We start from the raw sequence: 20459 nt of genomic DNA on the forward strand, positions 1-20459 counted from the left end.
TGTTTGGAGAGCAGAGGTGATACCCTCGCGGTGATAATCGGTGGTGGCGGTGGGAGGGTAGGGTGCAGGCAAGTGTTTTCCATGGAGCATTGCAGCAGGGCTCCCACTAGGTTTCCTGAAGATAAACATATCGTGTTGAGTGTACGTCCTTGTCTGCTGCTACAACATGCAGCTGGTGGACCTGCAGAGCGCTGGTGTTTGAGTCTGATGGTGTTTTCAGGTATTGTTACTCAGTCGTAATTGCCAAAGTCATTTCCAGGGCTCAGATAAATGAAGTAATAACCTGAAGTTCAGACTAAAGAGGAAGGTTCTTACTCCACTGTTCTTTTCTAAAGATGAGTTGCACAGAAGAGGTGGAGAATGCAGTGACGACATAGTGCTGGTATTGCAGTAGTCTTAGAAACAGAACTAATTAAATGCAAGAGAAAGGATCCTAATGACCATGTTTTATCAAATCTCTTACACCTGTAAGTGTATTAGTGGCTCCCTTGCTTAACCTAAGTAGATTTTTAATTGTTCTACCTCTCTCTTTGACGTTGTTTGCAGTGATATTAGGCTTCGTTTTGATTCAAGAGATGATGATGATACAGAAGATTTTAAAAAGCCCCCAATATAGTCAATATGACTATTCTCAGTGTTTTCACCAGCACGTTAATTCTCATGTCACTGTTGTCCTTAATGGTTACTATCTTTTGTCTTTGTATTTTCAACCATGCAGACATTTTTAGATTTGATGTATAAAATGTGTAGATGGCTAAGCTATAACAAGGCTCGTAATGGTCTTTGTGGCTTTTTAAAATATTAATGGAAATAAAGTGTATAAATGTAATTGCTTGCTTAGCGTTACTGTGGTAAAAGTAATTTCTAAGTTAAATATTGTTGGGGTTTTTTGCTATACAGATAATCACCAGTGCAAGAGGGAACCATCTGGCATCTTTGCCAGTGCAGGTGCTGAGCACTTGGTGTGACAGGAGCTTGGGGAGGGTAACCCACCTAAGGATTCCCACCAGTCAGTCCTGGTTCGTGTCTCTGTGCTAGCCTAGTCCTCCTCTCTGCAGCTGCCTTTGGAGGCCATCATCTGTTCTTTATTTTTGCCCCATGATGGGCTTTAGGTATTTTAAGGAAACTGAGAAATACAGTGGCTGGACCTACGTGATTGTTGCTCTCCCTTCATGCTGGCACCAACTAAAAGCTGACATTGAGTTATGTTAAAGGGGCCTCAACTAACCATTAAGATTTGTCTTCCTCCCCCTACTTCTCCTCCAGCCTCTGAAATACCTCTCATGAGTAATAACATGCAAATACAAAACATAAAGCCAAATAAACAGATTTCTTTTTTTGTTCATTTAGGCTTTTTTCCTGTTGATTCCATGGCAGGTGTTTCCTTTTTAAGGTTGCACTCCATCACATAGTGTGTTTTATCTGGAGTGAAAGCTAATGTCTACACTGGTTCCTAAAGCATCATTTTTTAAAAAGGCAATAATGTTAATGACAAAGAGCAGAGTCCCAAGGACAAGTAGTCCCTGTTTCTGGGCTTCTTTAACTATAATTGCAATACTTTAGCTACAGCTTTTGTGGCTGGTTGTCTTCCATGTCTGCTTTTTATTATAACATTGTGGGGTTTTTACAGCTATTAAATCACTATTCGTTCGCTATTCATGAAGCTATTTCAAACAAAGTTTTGCTCAATAAAGACCAAGTTTGATTTCTGTTTTTAAAATGTTGAATACTGCCTCTCCACTAAGAATTATAATGAAAATTAATTCTGGTTTTATTTTGAATTAATGTGTGTTTTGTTTTGCTCTTTTTTTTTTGTTTGTTTGTTTTTATCTTCTTTTCTCACTGCTAGCTGTGAGGTCTGGCTGGCTGCCCCCACCACCACCTGCACTGCCCCCTCGACCTTCTGTATCTCAGGTATGGACAAAGGTTTAGCACTTTGCTGTATATTCTTCATTTATTTATGTTACTGTTACAGTGGTTAGCAGAAGTTGGCTTGGACATGGCAGTTCTTGCTTCCAAGTTAATGCAAATCTGCACTGTGCTCTGCAGTTCCATACATGTCTTTCTTCATGGGTCTGTCTAGCCGGTGTGTTGCAGTGTCAAATTACACACTAATTAAATCTCTTTGTAGTGGAGCTGACATACACCCACTAGACAAAACTGTAAATTGAAGGCTAGTAAGGGTAGTCTACTAATATGAGTTTTCATGCCTGAAAGGCATGGGCTTTGATACCTGCTATTTGCTTCTCAAGCTTCAAATGCTCAGAGGGCATCAGCTAAGGGATCCACGGCATGTAAGAGTATATTTCACCCATGGGTTTAAAAAATAATGCTGAAAGAAAGTGAATGCCACCTCAGTTATGTTTTTAAGTTTCAAACCTAGTGGTGCGCTTTTTTTTTGCTTTTTAGATGAGTTTTTGTTTGTTTGTTTTTAGTGTCACACAGCCACAGCACAATGCAAATTGACTAAATCATGCGTGTCTGCATCCAGATACTTCTTCAGGTTTTAGGAAATGATGGAGGATCAGGGTCTTGGTCTTTTATTGGCTCTGTTAAGTCTTAGGCAGCAGTATGCCTCACATTATTACTCCTTTAGGTGAAGTGTATAAGGGAAAACAAGTCCACAGGGGAGGTAACAGCCCATTACATATAAAAACTTGGTGAGACACCTTCTTCCCTGGGCCAGAAACAGACCTTGCTTGAGGTTTGGATCTACACTTAAGAGTCTGCTGTTGAGCACCTCCTGCTGCACAGTGCTTATGATAGAAATGATAAAGGCTCGTTGCCTCCACCCGTTGCCACCCCCCAGCTCCACCAGCAGCTTGTTGCTCTCTTCCTCTCCCCAGCTCTTTTTAGCACTCGAGTGCAGCTAATTTCTGCCTTGAGGACTGCAGAGCGTTCAGGCTTGAGCTTGCGTGCTTCCCCCGAGTCAGCGGGGCGTTAGCCCTACTGCTGGCACCACGGGCACCCGTCGCACTCCTGCTTTGTCGAACGCTCCCCGCAGAGCAGCCTTGCCCTCTGGCTTGCCCCGGCGCCCAGCACGGCTCCCTGGCTCCTGCCCGCGGCTGCGACCCGCGCCGGCCCTCCTGCCGCTGCTCGAGCTCGCCACAGCACGCCAGCTCCGTCCAGCGCCAGCCCTCTCGCTGCCATCGGGGAGAGCCGTAAATACAACAAATCCTGTTCTCGGGGAAGAAAACTGTTGTTTTCGAGCAACGTTTTGCTAATCGTTCATTTTCCCGTCCTACCATACATTTGCGTTTCCTTACCAGGGCAGTGAGGAGAGATGGTGACTTATTTATACATGTCCAGCAGTTTCCTTTACCACAACACAAACACTGAACCAGCTGCTCATCCTATGCTGGGCCGTGCAGAATACAGGACCCTTCTAAAAGGATAAACACAAGAAGATTCTTATGTGAAATTCTTGATCCAGTCCTCTCTCATACAAAAGTCTCGTTTCTGAAAGAAAAAAGAAAAAAAGTGGCTTCTCTGTCTACTCAGTGATTTAATACATAGCCAATGTTTTGCTTATATGCATCACTTATATTTACTTAATTTATTTCTGATTATTTTTAAAGATATTTAATCAAATATAAAAATATTTTTGTTCTGATATCTAGCAAAAATTTACATCGAACTGATTCTTGAAAACATAATAAACTTCATGCCTGTCACATTGTTTAATTTTATCTCCAAGCATGCCTTTCTGTGATAAAGGTAACAGACAGTAGGGAAGTACGTGTGATGGGGTCATAATTCAGATGAGCTGACCCTTATGAATAGCATGTGAGCAAGAGTAAGCATATGGATTACATTAGTCCAGTGGGGCCCTTGATATAAAGAGCATGAACAAGTTGGAGGAAGGATATGCTCTCAATACTGAGGCAGGATCAAGAACTGATGAAAAGCCATGATGCTGAAATGACACTTTGGGCTTTCTTCTGTTTCAAGTTTTACCAAACTCTTCTTAAATTTCTCTTTTAACTTATTTTTCACCAGTGTTATTGAAAATCCTTTTTTAATGCCATAACATTTTGCTATATGCCTGCAGTTAAGCAGTATGAATGACAAATGTAGCTTGGAAATGAAGCGAAGCCCGCATATTTCAGGTGGCTGTGCACCATGTAAGTATGCTCATGGTGTGATTATTTTGGCTCAGCTTTGGAAATCAGTTGATGGAGGAGGAGAGGGAAGTAATTTCTTCTGAGGACTAGAGTTTTCTATGGATGACTGAGAAGCAGCCTGAACCAGTTGGTTCTTTAGAGCGAGATTAAAGGGCTCATGGGATGTAAAGGCCAAAGTGCATAAAAGAGGTACCAAGGAGCTGGTATTACATTTCAGTGGAGCAGAAGTCCTTCTGTGAGCTTAATCAATAGCAATATAGAAATGGCATCTGGACTTTGGTCCTGGGTTGCTGTTGTTTTTAGTAGAATTTGCTTCAACCTTTAGGAAAACATTATTTTTCCTGTCAGAACCTCCAAGGGAATCAAGCTCAGTAAGTTACTGAAACACTGGTTATTCAGAACGTGCCAAACGTCTCTAGTCATATCACAGACTTACTAAATTATGTCCACGTCCAACTCTGCCTCCTTAGGGCAGTCAGCTGAATATCAAGGGAGAAGGACCGTGTCACTGGGTGAGCATAGCACGAGGTGAAACTTAGAGCAAATACTGCTGTGACCTTGACTCCAGAGTTCAGTGGATGGAGAGGCTTACTGTGGGAGGCCTGAGTCTTGGGATCCTGCGAAGACTTGGCCAGTTTGTAGGGAAATAGCAGCGGGGCTGGCTTCTCTGCTCTGGGTTGCTCCTGCTAGCCCATGCTGTTCCACACCTCTGGTGGGCAGACACCTTTGCACGTGCAGCTGCATCTCTTCTTACCTCTACAACAGGTTTTAGAGTTGGTGGATTAACTCTGGGCTTATTTCTTCTTGGTCGCCTCTAAAAGGCTATGGTAGCTTCGTCTCCTCGGAGTTTTTCTCCATTGCCAAAGTCAGCATTGTATTGACTTTGTATCGGTCCATGAACTGTACCCAAGTTTTCCTCAGAGCTTTCACCAGACACTTCTCTGATGCAGTGGTGCTTTCATCTGAGGTCCCTATGATGTCTGTAAATAAATTAAATAAAGATGGACAAAAGGCAAGTTTATGTAATGTGGATACACCATTATCTCTAATTTATCATCTTTTAACCCAGATTCCAGTCCATATCTCTCTGCACTGCAAGCTATTGTGAATTGATATTTCCAGTAAGATGTTATGAAATGCTTTATTAGAATCCTAGATTCATGTTGCTTTCCTATTCAAAAAAGAAATTAACTCAAGTTTTTCCTAAATTCTGTGAAGGGTACTCAAAAATATTGTGTATGGAAATAGGCTTATACAAAGACTAGAATTTTGTTTTGGATAATATGTTATTTTGAAGTGTTTTCCTTTTACTGCTGTGTATATGCCTGTGTGTAACTTCACTGGCACCTTCTGTAATCCCTAGTAGCACATCTCACACTTAGCAAGTCTGCAGTAGCTGCTTGGATTTAAAAATAATTTTATCTGTAACAGTTTCCCTATTTCTTCAGACCATAAATATTTAATATGCTTCAAGCTATGGTACAGACTTAGGACACTGGCAATGCCTTACCTCTCTTGCTCACTTCCCGTGACACGTTATAGTTATGGCTTTTCTACTCTTTATTTTTAATTTTTTTGGGGGTGTTTTTTAAAGTTTTTATAAGTTTTTAGAGTTTTTGTCATCCCTGTCATCATGCCCCCACCCCAAGCGATGGTATATAGAACAGATAGCCTGTAGCTCGTTGAAATATCTACTGTGGTTTTTTTCTGGGCTTGTAGAGGACTGGATTCAGTGGCTCAGGTAATTTTTCCTGATCCTGTGTTCCTAACTTAACAGTAAGCTTAAGTCATCAAGGAGAAATGGCATAAAGGTGGCCCCAAAATGTTTTTTGTGAACCTAGGGCTGTATGTAGAAAATTTATGTAACTTGGAGGTGGTAAGAATCATGATAGGAAGGCAATAGCTATATATCTACTTCTCAATGACACAGATTTTAGATAGGAAATAACTTTGGATGCTCATGAATAACACTCCATGGGAACCAAACATGTGTATGTACATCTCATATAAGCCTATGTTGTTTTGTTTTGTTTTTTTTTTGTTTGGTGTTTTTTTTTGTTTGTTTGTTTGTTTTTTTTAATGGAAAACAAAATAATACTTTATTGCTGTTGGCTTTTAAGCCTACAGAAGTAATTTACCACAGCTGCTTACTGTGGGAGATTTAGTAACATATTTATGTTAATAGGAATTACGGATGAACACTGAAGAGCAAATATAACTTTAGGATTTTATCCAACATCAGCTCACTATCTGCAACAGTGCACAATTAGATCAACGTTCCTTTATTTCAATTACTCTGTTTCAGTACCGTCCTGTCCAGTAATGAAGGCATATCTTCAATCCTGCCTGTGCTATATAAGGGCATTTGAAAACAGTGGGACTGGAAGAAAAACCTGTATATCTTGGCTGAAAAAACTGATGTTCCTTGTCTCTTTTCCCAGAGTCTAAATTTTAAGCCTGTTGATTTTGTAAATTCACTCTGGTTTGTGCTGGACTTTTATTTCTGGAGAGCCTGGGACCTGGTTTTCCCACTGGTTCCATGCTGGCAGATTTGACAGGCCCTGAAAAAATTGCGGACGAAGGCAAAGTGTTCAAGTGAAGTGGAGTAGGTAGGCAGCTGTTAACATTATCAAATGGAGGTATCCTGAGTACAGTGCAGCTCTGAAGATTAAAATGTCACTGTGTTATATGAGCTCAGAATTAGGCTGTCAGTTTAGTGGCCATCATTACCGTTAGATGTTATTGATTTGGTGATTTCATGGAAACAGAGTGCTGGGAGGGATGATGGGTGGGTTGCCCTGCCCAGTCACAGGCACCTGGTGTTGTTGGAAAGCAAGGATATTATTCTTTTTTAACATACAGAATGTTCCACTCTCCAAATGTTACTCGATACTTCATAATTCCTTGAAGCTTTTTGGCCATTCATCATCCAGAATTGCAAGTGAAAACTGGGACCCCATTCAAGAAGGTGTCTCTATTAACATGCCTCACAAGTTCTGCTGAGTCCACGGAGAGCTGTGAGCGTGGGGTACGCTTGGGCTGGGTCTGTACCCACCAGTTATGTGTGCCCACGCTGACCCGTGGCACCGAGGCCGAGAGGCAGGGAAGGGCTCCTGTCTCCCCTGCTGAGGCCTCTCAGCCTCCTGGGCGGGATGGGAGCTGGTCCAGGGGTCCCCCCACTGCCAACGTCTTTGGGTAAAGCCAAGGTGCGTGGAGGATAAGGAAGGCTTGGCTCACCTCTCTTACGAGGTTGTTTGGAGAAGATACTCAGCCAGCTGAGGCACTGCCTTACTCTGTAAAATTATGTGAGGAATTTCAGGTGTTGGCAGGACACCTGGAGTTTTACAGGAAGGAACATTTTTGTTACGGAAATAAAAATTTCCCCCCAAAAGTGAAGATTTTGCTTTTGGCAGCATGCTATTTGTATACATGTTGGTATTCTCCTAGACAACCATTTTATATTCAACCAAATGAATACTTTTTTAGCTTGCATTTTCAATCACTGTGCAAGAAGAGGGTGGGTTTTTTGATCGTCTCCATGGTTTTGGCTGCAGAATAACATATGTTGTATAATCAGTGCAATAGGTACTGAAGAAGCCTGTAACTGTAATAAAACTGAAAGTCTTCTATAACATGAAAGATTTTGCCATCTGCCACTTTAATATTATACGAGTGGATTATCTTCCTCTCATGAAAATTATATATTAAATCTAGAATGGCCAGACAAAAGAAATTACGGTTTAAGAAGTGGTGGAAAGTAGCACAGTTAAAATTGAATTTGGGGGGTAGTTGATGGATGCCATAAAATCCTTTCTAAAGAGGTTTCTGGGAAAGTGGGAGAAGGGCGAGTATCTTAATTAAAATATGTTGTAATAATTTTTTAATTTGGCTTCACATCATAAAAACAACAACAAAAAAAGCTAAGAATCCAATGCCTGTATCTCTAGTGGAATGCACATACCCCTTTCTAGTTTACGTTAATCTGGTTTTGTGGAAGTGGAGTATTAAAACAGATTGTTAATGCTTCCATCTGGGTCCTATTCTTTCCTTGCAAATGGGCCGAATATTGCAGCAGTTTGTATTTACTGCCTTCTTCCTCAACCTTATCACTAGCTCTCAGATAGCTCGGGGAAGGAAAAAGCTTATCAAAACTTCAGGGCTGCACAGTGCTGAGAAAGCAGGCAGCACACTAAGACCCTGGCAGCTTGTTGCATTTGCATCCCTATGGGTTTTCTTTCTGTCTTAACCATTTCAAGTTTCTGTAACAAGCAATAAAAAGAATTAATGATTCAGTGTGGGATGCACAAGATTCACAGAAACTGGAACTGAGACAAGTTAACTTCTTAGAAATTGGCATTAAGTGCAGAAATATGAATGTTTAGAAAAGAGCGAAATACCTCTTCAATGAACTTGAGTAGAGATGATAGAAGATTGCAATGGGCACATACTGAGTGTTGAGCATATTTAGTATTCTACTTTTTCTTACAGATAAGCTGTTCTCAATACTTTTTTTTTTTTTTTTTTTTTTTTTTTTTTTTTTTGCAAAGCTAAGCAGTGGCACCGTACAGGTAATGATTATGGGCTATTCCAGTGAATGCACAAAGATAACTCCATTTCTGTGAGTAGTGCCATTGACATAGTGAGACTATTTCTGTGTGTAAAGTTATCTGGGAGCAGAAGTGTGGGTGAGATTGAATTGTGGGGAAGATTGAATATATATTTCACCCCTTGCAAAAAAAAAATCCTCTCAAGGTAACAAATATGAAAGCTCTGTATAGACCTTCTGTTCTGGAAGATCGGTTAGGAATTGAAAAGTGCATGTGAAATCTACATATAATCCAGCATTGCAAAGCAAAAGAACTGGAAATGTAAGCGAAGAACCTGTTGTTAAAGTAATGTGTTCTCTTGCAGTTATGAAAATCTTTCATCTGAGTCTTTGGAAGCACTTAGTGCTTAAGTGAGTGTTACATGTTCTTTTAGAAAGGTACTGTTAAGTATCATCACATGGAGCAGTGAGGGGATTATGAATGGCTTGTCAAGGATCACGCGATAAAATAATGAGCATTTACAATTTCTAATTCTCTCCTTAACGATGAGGAATTATCTGTTCTAATGCTCAGTATTGGTCATAGGCCACAGGTTGATCTCTAGCCATGGTCATTGTGCAGAAAATTTGTTGGCCATTTTTATCTTCTGCCTGGAAAAATGAGGGTGTGGTTATTCCTAGGAAATACAAGACTGCTCTGGGGAGAAATGAGATAGTGCCTGTTAATAACTGGACTTCAGTCCTTGCAAACAGTTCTTCGGGAGATTTGGAATAGGACACTGTCTTGCTCTTTTCTGTGATCACTTACTCTTCTTCCCCAAATCAGGATACTCTTAGGCCTGGTCTGCAAACTCTCTTCTGCACTGCTGATAGTGCACATGAGCAGGATATTCTTTGCCCATCTCCCGTAGCCCTGGGTGTGGACCCAGCTGTACCAGCCAGCACCGCAGCGCTTCCTAGGTCAGTCGCTTACTCCGTTCTGTGGATGTGAGTGAGACACTTCCAAGGAAGCACTTTTACACTACTATAACTGAGTTTACCTATGAAAGACCATATTGCATAATGTATGATCTTTCAGTTTAATAAATCAGTGGTGAATAATTGTGAACTCTAATACAATGGTGAGAAGTTTCCAAGATGTGGGAAAGGTTTAAGACATTTATTGCTCTAATGGAGGGAAACAATTTACTGCTGTGTTTCTGAATAAGAGACGAGTTGTCCCAAGATTATACTAAGCATGGTATAAAAACAATGAAGAACTAAAGGGAGCCCACCTCAGCTGCTCCTGATGGATCACCCTTTCCTTACACTCCACTATAGGAGTTTGGATTGGAGTATCCTTGAGCCAATCTCACTCTGCCCATGACCAGAACGTTACAGAGACTGGCTTTCACCCCATGTCCAAATCAGTGAAGGGAAGGAAATCTGAAGAATCCTCCTGCCAAAAGGAAAAGCAGGAGTTATTTTTCCTTTAAAATCTGTGTGGGGCCAACGTGGGGAGACATCAGCTTGCAAAGGTGTTTGTAAAGCCTCTCAGGCCTTGCCTAGAGGACTTTGTTGGTTTAGCTGAATCAGCAAACCTTCTTTGCATTGATGCAGATTGCAGTTAACAAAAGGTTTTTGCCTGGGTTAAATGCTGTCCATCCCTGAACAAAATCCCCCGCAACAGCATACTGGTTATTTTTTTTACACTTGAGCACTTGTGTCAGAGGCATGTTGCTCTGAGGAATGGAGGTCTTTCATAGAGGAGAACTTGTAGGTCTGACGGCAGATTGTTAATGTGCAGACCTGGCTTCCTCATGACGGGGAAAGGAGACTCCAAAGAGGGAAAGGAGACTCCAAAGAGCCGAGGCTGACTGTGTCCAGTGCGGCTGACTGCCTACCTTGTGGGGCTGGCTCGGTCTGCAGGCTCTGAATAATGCAGGCAGCTATTTTTTGGTACTCTCCTCAAAGCAAAGCACTCAGAAATGGCCTGTCCCACATGCCACTAGGTGGCACTTTGGGGACACGGCAGCCACTTGGTTTTAATAATTTTGCATGAGCTGCATCACCAGAATGAGTTCTCTTTTTTGGTTTGTATTTTTTTTTTTTTTTTTTTGGTCAAATGTAACCATTTATTTCTTTTTACCACCTGCCTGCTCCAGCCAGCCCCTGCCCCGCTGGGTGCTGAGCTTTGCCATCCCTGCAGCCTGCCCGGAGTTCCAGCCCCAGCCGGCGGGTACCCCAGCCCTGCGGCGGCACAGCGGCTGGTAGGCTGACAGCCACGGCACAGCACTCCACCAGTAAAAAATGTGGCTTGCATCAGTAGGAACTGCGATATCAGATTGTTGGAAATTTTGAAATTTTACCCTTTTTGGCATCAGAACTCCAATTTGTATCTGCTTCCACCTGAATACAAAGTTTACTCTCTTCCCTTTTCACTTCCTTTCAGTTTAAAACAGCATTCTCCTGCAATGAGACCATTAAAAAAAAAGCGGGGGAGGGGGAGGAGTATGTTTCTACAAAACTTGGGGGGGTGGTTGTTGTTTTTCTTTTTTTTTTCTTTCCCCTTCCCCCACCAGGTCCTTTATTGTACTTTGATTTCAATTTTCCTGCTTATTTGCAATTGTTATTGTAGAGTACCAGTCTACTTAGTTACTTTTACACTGTTTGAACACATTGTTTCTTGAAAAGCTACATTTTATCTATGGATAAATAACATGGAGTTGGTCTCCTTTCTTTTTCATTCTGTGGAATAAGTTAATATATTCTTGCTTTTGATGCAGAGTTTAGTGTAGACTCCAACAAGAGTGTGAGCACCAGAAGCTAGCTGCCCGCCTGGCTGGGCTAGGGGGTTATCTAGTGCTCCCTGTCCAAGCAGGGTCATTAAGAGCTGGCTCTAGTATCTCTCTGCCATTGCTCTGTGTTGTGCAGCAAAACTGTGCCATGAGGAGTTTATAGTATGCATATTACATGGTTCTCTGAAAGACTGTGTTTACTCTTGCTGTCCGTAAATGAATGATTTTGACAAACTGTTGTGGTTTAAGCCCAAATTCATTGTCTGCTTCTTGGGTATTTAAGCTTTGCTATCCCCAAATCATTTATGAAAACCTCATGGACTTCGCCAGGCTATTGTTACCAGTGCTTAGAGCCTTAATTTCTTTCAAATATATAAGAAGTGATTGTAGAAATCACGAAGGTTATGGGCTATTCAGCTTGCTGATAAAGAAATGCTCTGTTGCATTAAATGGACTTTTAAAGGTCTTTGTTGTAGACAGCAAAAACAATTGTTTTTTCCATTTCACTGTCCTATTTGTACTAGAAATCTACAGTTACAGAAGAAGTACTTCAACCCATGAAAAGCTTTCCAGAATTCAAATACTAGTATCCAATAATTATTAAAATCCAAATATTTCAGATATTAAACTTCAAATCCTGGAAAACTACAGGGTGAGTTGTTGGTGGTTTCTTTAATCCTCAGATAACATTACAGATGTAGCACTCTTAGAAGAGCAGGGAAGAGAATTCTTGTCAGCCAAACACCTTTTCCTCCTCTCCCAAGGAATTTCACATGCATTTAAAAAAAAGATCCCAAATCTCTCTCCTTTTCACACGTTTGACACTGTATGGTTGAAGAACAGCAGTAACCTGACAGAACCACATTTCCCCTGCCCCTTCCTGTACAGCACTTACTGTGTCTGTTATGGAAGAAATAGAAGTGGTATGAAAAAGTCCCTCCTTTTTAAAGGTTGCAAATTCTGTGCTTTCTGTCATTTTTGTTTAACTTACAGTTAAGCACTGGGAAACTTGGGACTGCTACAGAGCTCGATGGGCCTATGCAGAAACCTCTTGGCAACAGCAAATTAGGTTCTTCAGTGTGCAGCAGGTTGTTGTTACTGTTACGGCTAACATCATAGCCCCTTAAAAGTTTGAGGGTTTGCCTTGAAGTTGGTTTTAAGCACAAGTTTTCACCTGTGTAGAAACGAGCCTTTTTTGAGGAGGGAGCTGGGTGGTGGGTTGCCTCTCCTGCCCAGGGGCCCTTGTCAGTGTGGCTCCAATTTGGCAGAAGTTGGGAAAAAGGAGAAGAGGCCGTTTGCCAGCACCAAGTGCCCTCAGCCTCCTGTTCCTGCCTGCCTTCCCTGCTTTGGAGAGCCAGCCCATGCCTTCTCGACAGAAAACAGCCTCACTGTGCTTATACAATGTTGACACAGTGTTTGCTGCTGTGTGCCCCGGGACAGGCAGCTCCAAATCCTGCTGCCCTCCCCTGGCTGATGTGCCATGCCCTGTCCTGGTGAAGCAAATCAAAAGATGCGGGAAGATTTCAGGAGAGGCAAAACAAGGGATTAACTCTCTGTTTTAATTTGCTGCTCAGTCAGATATTCTGGGAGAAGGGTGTTTTGTTTTGCAGAAGTGTAGACCTGTGTGGTGAGTGTTCAGCTTTGTTTCTGTCTGAAACATGAAAAGGGAGGAGAGAAGATTTATTTGGCTTCTTCTATGACTTATGTTTTCAGTAACTTTACTTGGTATAATTCAGACTTTCTCACTCCAGCCTTGCAAACTTCAAAGGCAGGGGCTTACCTCAATGAATTTTCATCGGTTTCAGGAGATATTAAGGTGACAGAGTGCATCCAGGATCTTTCTAGCTTATCCACCCCTCTCAGTCTTTCTCGGAGTATTTAGGCCATAAGGGTAACTCTAGAAGAAGTTCTGGGTACTAGGTCATTTACGTTCAGAGACATGGTTCCTAACACGTCGCCGTAAAACTTTTTTCTTGTTTTCCTAGTACAATAAAATGCAAGAAAATGGTTTCATTAAAAATCTGCAAAAGGCATACATCATCCATTCAACTGTCACCCTAGATCTCAATTTTTCTGACTGTTGAATTGTTTAAGTAACTTTTCTTCTGTGTATGATGTTTCCTTTCATTGACTTTATTGTATGTGACTGCTAGTCGTTTTCTAGGTGTAGCAATGACTGATTTGTTGTTGCAGACAGAGCAACCATCTGAGGTTGAATTGCATCCTCAGATGAATAGACCTCCATCGCAGGCAGAAGAAAACAGTTCAGCAAAAAAGGTGAGACCTGCGCATGTTGTAACTGTGTGGAGTGATTTGCCTTCAACAAATGTGGTTGTTCTACATTTTAAAGCAATTAAATGGAGGGTTAGGGTTACATTTTTACATGTTTACCTTCTCTGGAGGTCAAGACACAAGAGAGAACCGGGATTGTGTGTGACATCAGCTCAGATAAATCATTAAGAAACTCTTAGTACATACACACTGATGCACGTGCTTTAAGAGAGGCAGCTTGCCATTTGTTTCAGATCAATAGGGGCTGGTAGAGCCTTAGGGAGGACAAAAAAGAGTTTGATTGTACTCAACCTCTGTCTCGCTGTAATTCTTCCAAATTGTGACGCATTTCTTGCTTCCAGTTGTCGAGGATTTGGTTTTGATGTAAACACACCTGTTTGCTAGAGGTCAGGATCTGCCACTAAATGCACGTAGACTGGGAAAGCTTTGCTCAGAATGTGCAGTTTCTAATACGCTTTTGTTTGAACATATAATTTGTATAAACTAAGCAGCAAAATTGCAATGGTACTCTTCAAAGGGCCTTGTTTAGGGATGGAGTGGCCTTAAGCAGTGGCTGTGAACATTTCCCCACTCCTGGTCACACTCCCAGCACCTCCTTCCACCAGTCCCAGCCAGAACTGGTTTTTGATAGGGAGCGAGTGCAGATCCTCCCCGCTCCTGCAGTCAGGGAGCACCTGCCAAGACCTTTGCTCAGCCCAACCAAGAGCTGTTGGCAGGTACTTTGTGTAGCATGTACCTTGCCCAGGGAGCATCATCACACTTCTTAACCTAACGTAGGGCACAGACAAATGTCCGGTGTTGTTTCCTATATGTGATAGGGCTTTTTGGGCAGCATTCTTGCTCTGCTTCTGCGCACCACACCCTATGTCCACCCTGGCTTTGCTTCTTCCTTCCTCTGCTTTGCAGTCCTGCTGGGGAAGTGAAATCCTTGTGGTCCACCTCCTTCATGCTTGCCCTTGTCCCGCCTGGATCCCTAAAATACAGAGATGCCCCAGGCTGTGGGGTGCAGGAGGCAGGTTGCTGGCGCAGTGCTGGGCCCACCTTCCGCAGCCTGGTGCAACAGCAGCCAACCAAAGAGCACCTGCGGAGGGCTCTGCTTTTAGGTACTGGGTCATTTCTTCCAGTATCATGTTTGAAATGGAAGAGGGATTTATTCTATGGATTTGATAGGTTTTTGACAGTTCAGGGTAGATGGAGGATTGTGCATTTGGTATCCCACCAGTCTGTAGTTGCAGAAAGCATTTGCAAGTTCCTCACCTGCTGTGCATTGTGTGTTTGCAGGGAGCTGCGGGCATGCATAGGCTTTTAGAGCACGGTATTCTCTGAGATCTGTGCAGTGCTGATGTGCTGATGTCCCGATTGAAAGATCTCACAATATTTGTAGATAATTTATTTTAATAATGGCAGAACTGTTTTTTAATGTTGAAGCCCCTTAACCCCTTGTATCCTTGTAATTATAATTCCTCTAATAATTGTAATCCCTCTAATACAAATTATTGATGGTCTTAAGTTGGTTTCATTCTCTGTTACTTATAGTAGTCTCTTTTGCTGAATCAGGCTGCTTACTACGGTGTTGTTTTTTTTTTCTTATGACTGCTGGGTCATTAAATGCTTCCTCATTTAATTTTTGTCTTATTAACATTTGGCAAAAACATAGTAAGGAAGATTGTCTGGCCCAATAAAATGTGCACTGTGCAAGTGATAATAAAATTTGGTCTCTGGTCTTGACTGTGACACTAAATGTATAACCTTTATTAAGTCACTTCATCTTTTTGAGTCTTAGCTTTCTCATTCATGAAATGGGGTAGTAATAGTTATATCCCTTGCAAGAGAGATCTAATAATAAAATACACTGAAAAGGATATATTTATATTTCAGATTTAAAACAGCTAGAAGGCATTAAAACTACTTCTCATTGCAAAAGAAAGGATGTCTTAATTTAAAATAATGAAAACACATGTCCACTGAAGTCATTAAAACCCAAGACGTTTTGTTTTACCTACAAACCAGACTATTTCTTTGATGTAACTTATCAAGAGAAATAACTGGCCTTCTGCACTTCCAACATGTTAATTTTGCATGGATAATTTTATATATTTCTAAGCCATTTTCAGTGTTGCTTCATGTAAGAGAGGAGGGTAGAAGGGAGAGACTCCATGCCAGATGGGTGAGGTAGTAACTTGGGATGCAAGTGATTGATTATTGATTCTTAACAATTGAGCATAATTAAAAATAAATCTTGTTTTGTTTTTAATGCTTTTGGGTCAACTGGGGGCTAGTATATGTATTTATAATCTTCCCTCCTTCCCCCTCTACCCTGCCCCACCCCACACTCCCCCCCCCGCCCCAAGTGCACACAGAGCTATACAATCCAGTTCTGAAGAGCCTGTCATCCAGATGAAGACAAAACACTGGTATAATAATTTCATTCATTAAGGGGTTGCAGGAGTTGTTGTTCCTTTTTTCAGAGTCAGAAACCTGAGAGGCTATTACCAAATTTGAATTAAGCTCTGTACCTCTTTAAATTATCAAATTGTAGGCCAGCTGTCAGCAATTTCTGTGTCACAAGTATTCCCCAGCCTAATGACGGGACACATATGGCCTGACTTAACGTTGCTGTGCTTCTCCCTTGCAGGAGGTTGTTCTCGCTCAGCCGCCCTCCAAACCTGCCCGCAGGAAGCTCCGGACAGAGGCGCAGGGGCTGGAGACCCCTGAGCTTTCTCCCACTATAAATGTGACTTCTTCCCTGCCATCAGTCAAGCCTCACCTCCCAGTCCAAAAGTAAAAAACTCTACCAATCACCCCAAACTGCACCGTGAGATCTGATGTGGCAGGGTTTCCTCTTTGCATAAGTTTGTGCTTAATGATTCTGGTTTTGAGAGTGCTTTACAAGATACAGGTCTCTGAAATCTACATCTGTCTGCATAAATGCAGACTAAGTCTGTAGTGACTGTGTAAGTTGGTAATATTTGATTGATAGCCTCTTCAAAGGTGTCATACCAAAGGTAACTGGTAAACACGTCTGAAAAGCAGGCCTAGCTGTTCAACCAGCATCTCTAACGCAACTTCTTTTAGCTCTGCAGGTGTATGTTTTTGTCTTGCACATATCTTCTGGAATTTTTCTCAGTCATGGGGACGGAGGTGACCAGATAAATGCCCATGGAATTGTGTCATGAAATGCTTGATGTTGGTCATATCCTTGTGATATTTCTTCATCGCAAGGCAGGTTGGAAGTGAGCTCGCCACTGGTATGAGCTGAGCCATAGCCCACTTGTGATAATCTGATCATTGCCAAACCCAGCATGTGTTGTTTGCTCTCAAAAATATAGCTGCTGAAGCTGTCAGCAACAAAGACTTGTAGGGATTTCACTCTATATTTATTTAATAGCAGTGGAGAAGGGGCTGTACAAATGGTAAGCGAAGGTACTTGAAGCCCTGTTGGATCTATACGTCTCTTTCAACTGAAAAGTGTGCAAACATTATAGTCCACCTTCCCCCGAAGCCTTGCAAAGACATCCTATTCAGTCTGAAACAAAACCACGCTGCCCAAATCAGTTGAGCGGTTCTTGATGAACTGTTTATCAGTAGACTGAACCTGTGCTGCATAATTGGAGATGAGAATAAGTAATAAGACTCCTAGAATGCCCTTAAAGCAGTATTTTGTGCTTTGGGAGGGCATATTCCATAGTGGTTTAAAGAAAGATAACAGCATTTGTTAGCATCTCAACTTAATCCTGTCTTGTCTGTATCTTTCCTAAAATGTTTAAATGTCCACAGAGGTATATACTCTGTTTTTTATTTTTTTTCCTATCGTTATTACTTTATAGCCTATGGAGAGTAGTTTGAAGCAAAACAGTGAAGCAGAAAACTGTCAGTTCACTGGAAGATAACAGCATAAAGACCTGTCTGTGCTGTTAGGTTCCGTTGCAAAGATCAGTGCCATCAGCACTGTTAAGAGAAAAGAGCTAATGGGGACTGCATACCACTGTGGACCTTATTTAAATAGCGCAGCTGTTTTAGATCAAATTTATCATTAAAGAGCTTTTGATGCCCCATGTAAAACTTTAAAATAATCTGTTTGGAAAAGGGTTTGGATATTCAGCCAGTATTTTCTGTATTTTCTTTTCTTTTTCCTGTTTTACCTCTCTTTCTTGGAATAGATTGGGCTTTATGTACAGACCTGTCTCTTTTTGTACCTTTCTGCCTAACTATAGTTTCCTCCAGATCAGTTACCATGAGCTATAGAGTAATAACAGTAATAGGAGAGAAATCTTTTATTTAAGCAGCACGAGCAAAGTCCACAAGCCATTCACCTGTTCCTGTTTGTGACATCAGGTGGTTTTGGTGGAACTGACTGCTTTGAATGAAAGAAAGATTAATTTTTGAAGTAAAGAAGCATCAGAATCAGCAGTGCCCCCCAAAATCTGAGACAGTATTTTCATGCAGTTGTCCTTTCTTTCCCACACAAAATGATTTTTGTATTTTCTGTTAACCACTCCTGAATCGTTAAACTCTATAAGTGTCTGAAAACAGCTAATGCAAAGATGCTGCAGTAAGCACGGCTATGCAGGGGTTATTCTTAAACTGAATCAGAATGCAGTGATTTTGAAATAACTGAGGCAGATGAAAATGTTTCTGTCATTCAGGTTAACAAGCGTGACCATTTTATTTTCATATAGTCTTACCTGATTCAGCCATCTCATTTCAGTGTTACATTTTTCTTCTTTTAAATCTGTAGTTGTTACCTTGTCTTTGAAGTGTAGTCCAGTGTGTATGGGGTACAGATGCACAAAATGGATGGCTGGTCTTCTGGCATCAGTCACTGTTGAGGCTCTTAATTGAAATGTTTTGTATTTATCTGTCTGGCAGACAGTCTTCCAAGCAGAAAAGGGCTATTCAGACCGCTATACGAAAAAACAAAGAAGCCAATGCTGTGCTTGCCAGGTTGAATAGTGAGCTCCAGCAGCAGCTGAAGGTAAGGAATGCATTGAAAATCGGTGACAAAACTCCCTGCGATCAGTTATGTGTCACCTCCAGCAGAGAATCTTGTTTGTCCTCTCAGATGAGACCTACTGTGTTGCTTCATGCTTTCTGGAAGGGAATAACTCTACTGTATGTGTGGGTAGGATGAGGCTTTCTAGGAAAAGTTATAACCTATGAGCTTGCAGCTCCACTGACAGTTAGGGTAAGTCTAAAAGGTGAACTTTGTCTTTCTGAAGAGTTTGGTACCATGATGCTGTCACCTAGTGCAGAAGAGCAACTCAAGCACAGCTTTCTTGTCTTCTCATCAATTGTGCTACATAACTGCCTCCTGGAGTCAGGGAGACTGGCTAGACCATGCTATACGTGGACAGCTAACACTGATTTTTAATGTCTGCTGACTTATCTTTTAACATTTGATCAAGGGGCTGTTTTCTTTTAAATATCAGTTCTAGTTTTTCTGTTGCCTTAGTCCAAAGGTAGTATACATTTTAGTTTCTCATCTGCTACAGCTTTTTCTTCCTTGCATATTATGAATGCACTTGTCTGGAAAGCGAGGTGAACCCCCAGTTGTACTTTTTCTTCAGTCAAGGTGAAAGTTTGATTGTGTGTTCAACTTTGCTTAACGTAATTTCTTAACCGCTTTTCAAGGATCTCCCAAGAGTGATACAGGGTGGATGCTCTACTGAAATCATAGCAAAATATAGGACAGCAATTGAAATAACTGTGGAGATGAAAGCTTTTAATGACAGCACATTGCCATCATTTGTTTGCTCAGGCCTTACTTGCTTCCATGTGCTATCTTCAGCGTGCTTAAACTCCCCGACCTTTACAAAGCAGGCCGGTGCTGTTACCTGTATTTTACAGCAGGGTGGAGGAAGCACGGCAGGACAGAGAGATTTGCCTAAGTTCACACAGGAGCAGAAAACTGAACTTGTCCTTCAAGCTGTATTGCTGCCTTCTGATGGAGTAGGGCTTTGCTGTTTTTATGGAGGCCAGAAGACTTGACGGGTACCCCTCAGGCACAGCTTGCACTGAGGCACAGGGAGTGTTCAAATGTGCTTCTGTGCTGGGGCTCTGAGCCTGCCGAAATGGGGTGCCAAAGCCTGGAGGAGTCGTAGGGCAGCCCAGCTCCCGCACTGCCCGGGGAGCCCTTTGGTGGGAGGTCACTGAGAGCCAGGTGCCCCTCAATGCAGGGGCAGCCTCGAGACCAGGAGAGGCTTTCCCAAATTTGCCGATCCCCAAAGCCTTCGCAGTTAGTTTCCCACTGAGACTGATGATCTTCCTGCTCAGCTGCCAGAGATGTGGACTGCAAAACCCGTGTCATCTTAGAAGGGCTAAGTCTCATTCATTTCCAGAGAGAAAGAGGTTGGTTGTGTGAACCAAAAAGTCTCAGAAAGCAGTTCTGGGGGAAAGGTGATTTCAAAATAACCTGATTTTCTTTGGTAAAAATGGCCAACTGTGGCCAGCTTAGCTGCATCCCAAGTTATTCTGCTGGATGACTGCTCCTCCCCACGATCACCCGAGCAAGTGACGGAGCCTCCGTACTGCCTTGCTGTAAGGAGGCGGCAGTAGGCGGTTGTGCGGGGTGGTGCTGTGCCATTGCTACGGTGTTTTGAGACCGCAAGGAAAGTACCTTAAACAGCAGAGCCCCGAGCCTCCCGTCAACGCCAGTGGTTTGCCTGGCTGCTCTTCGCCGGCGCGGGGTGGTGCGTGCGAGCGTCCCGAAACTTACAGCCC

The 20459-nt window shown here is 42.1% G+C and overlaps 1 protein-coding gene across 8 annotated transcripts in view; it reads left to right on the forward strand.

Annotated features, from left to right (window-relative positions):
* The window catches only part of REPS2 (RALBP1 associated Eps domain containing 2), a 102368-nt gene that overhangs the window by 77137 nt on the left and 4772 nt on the right, over positions 1-20459 (forward strand). For 3 of the 8 annotated variants that reach the window (XM_042788645.1, XM_042788646.1, XM_033010043.2), the window contains 5 exons: positions 1850-1914; positions 8672-8692; positions 13641-13724; positions 16375-16520; positions 18609-18714. In XM_042788645.1, the coding sequence (XP_042644579.1) occupies positions 1850-1914; positions 8672-8692; positions 13641-13724; positions 16375-16520; positions 18609-18714 (422 nt within the window). Of the gene's footprint in view, positions 1-1849; positions 1915-8671; positions 8693-13640; positions 13725-16372; positions 16521-18608; positions 18715-20459 lie in introns of those variants that run through there. The other 5 variants (XR_006164934.1, XR_006164935.1, XM_042788647.1 and 2 more) reach the window with 5 other exon arrangements.

The sequence above is a fragment of the Tyto alba genome, unplaced genomic scaffold (assembly GCF_018691265.1).
Source record: "Tyto alba isolate M040663 unplaced genomic scaffold, T.alba_DEE_v4.0 Super-Scaffold_14, whole genome shotgun sequence".
In the NCBI taxonomy this organism is placed as follows: domain Eukaryota; kingdom Metazoa; phylum Chordata; class Aves; order Strigiformes; family Tytonidae; genus Tyto; species Tyto alba.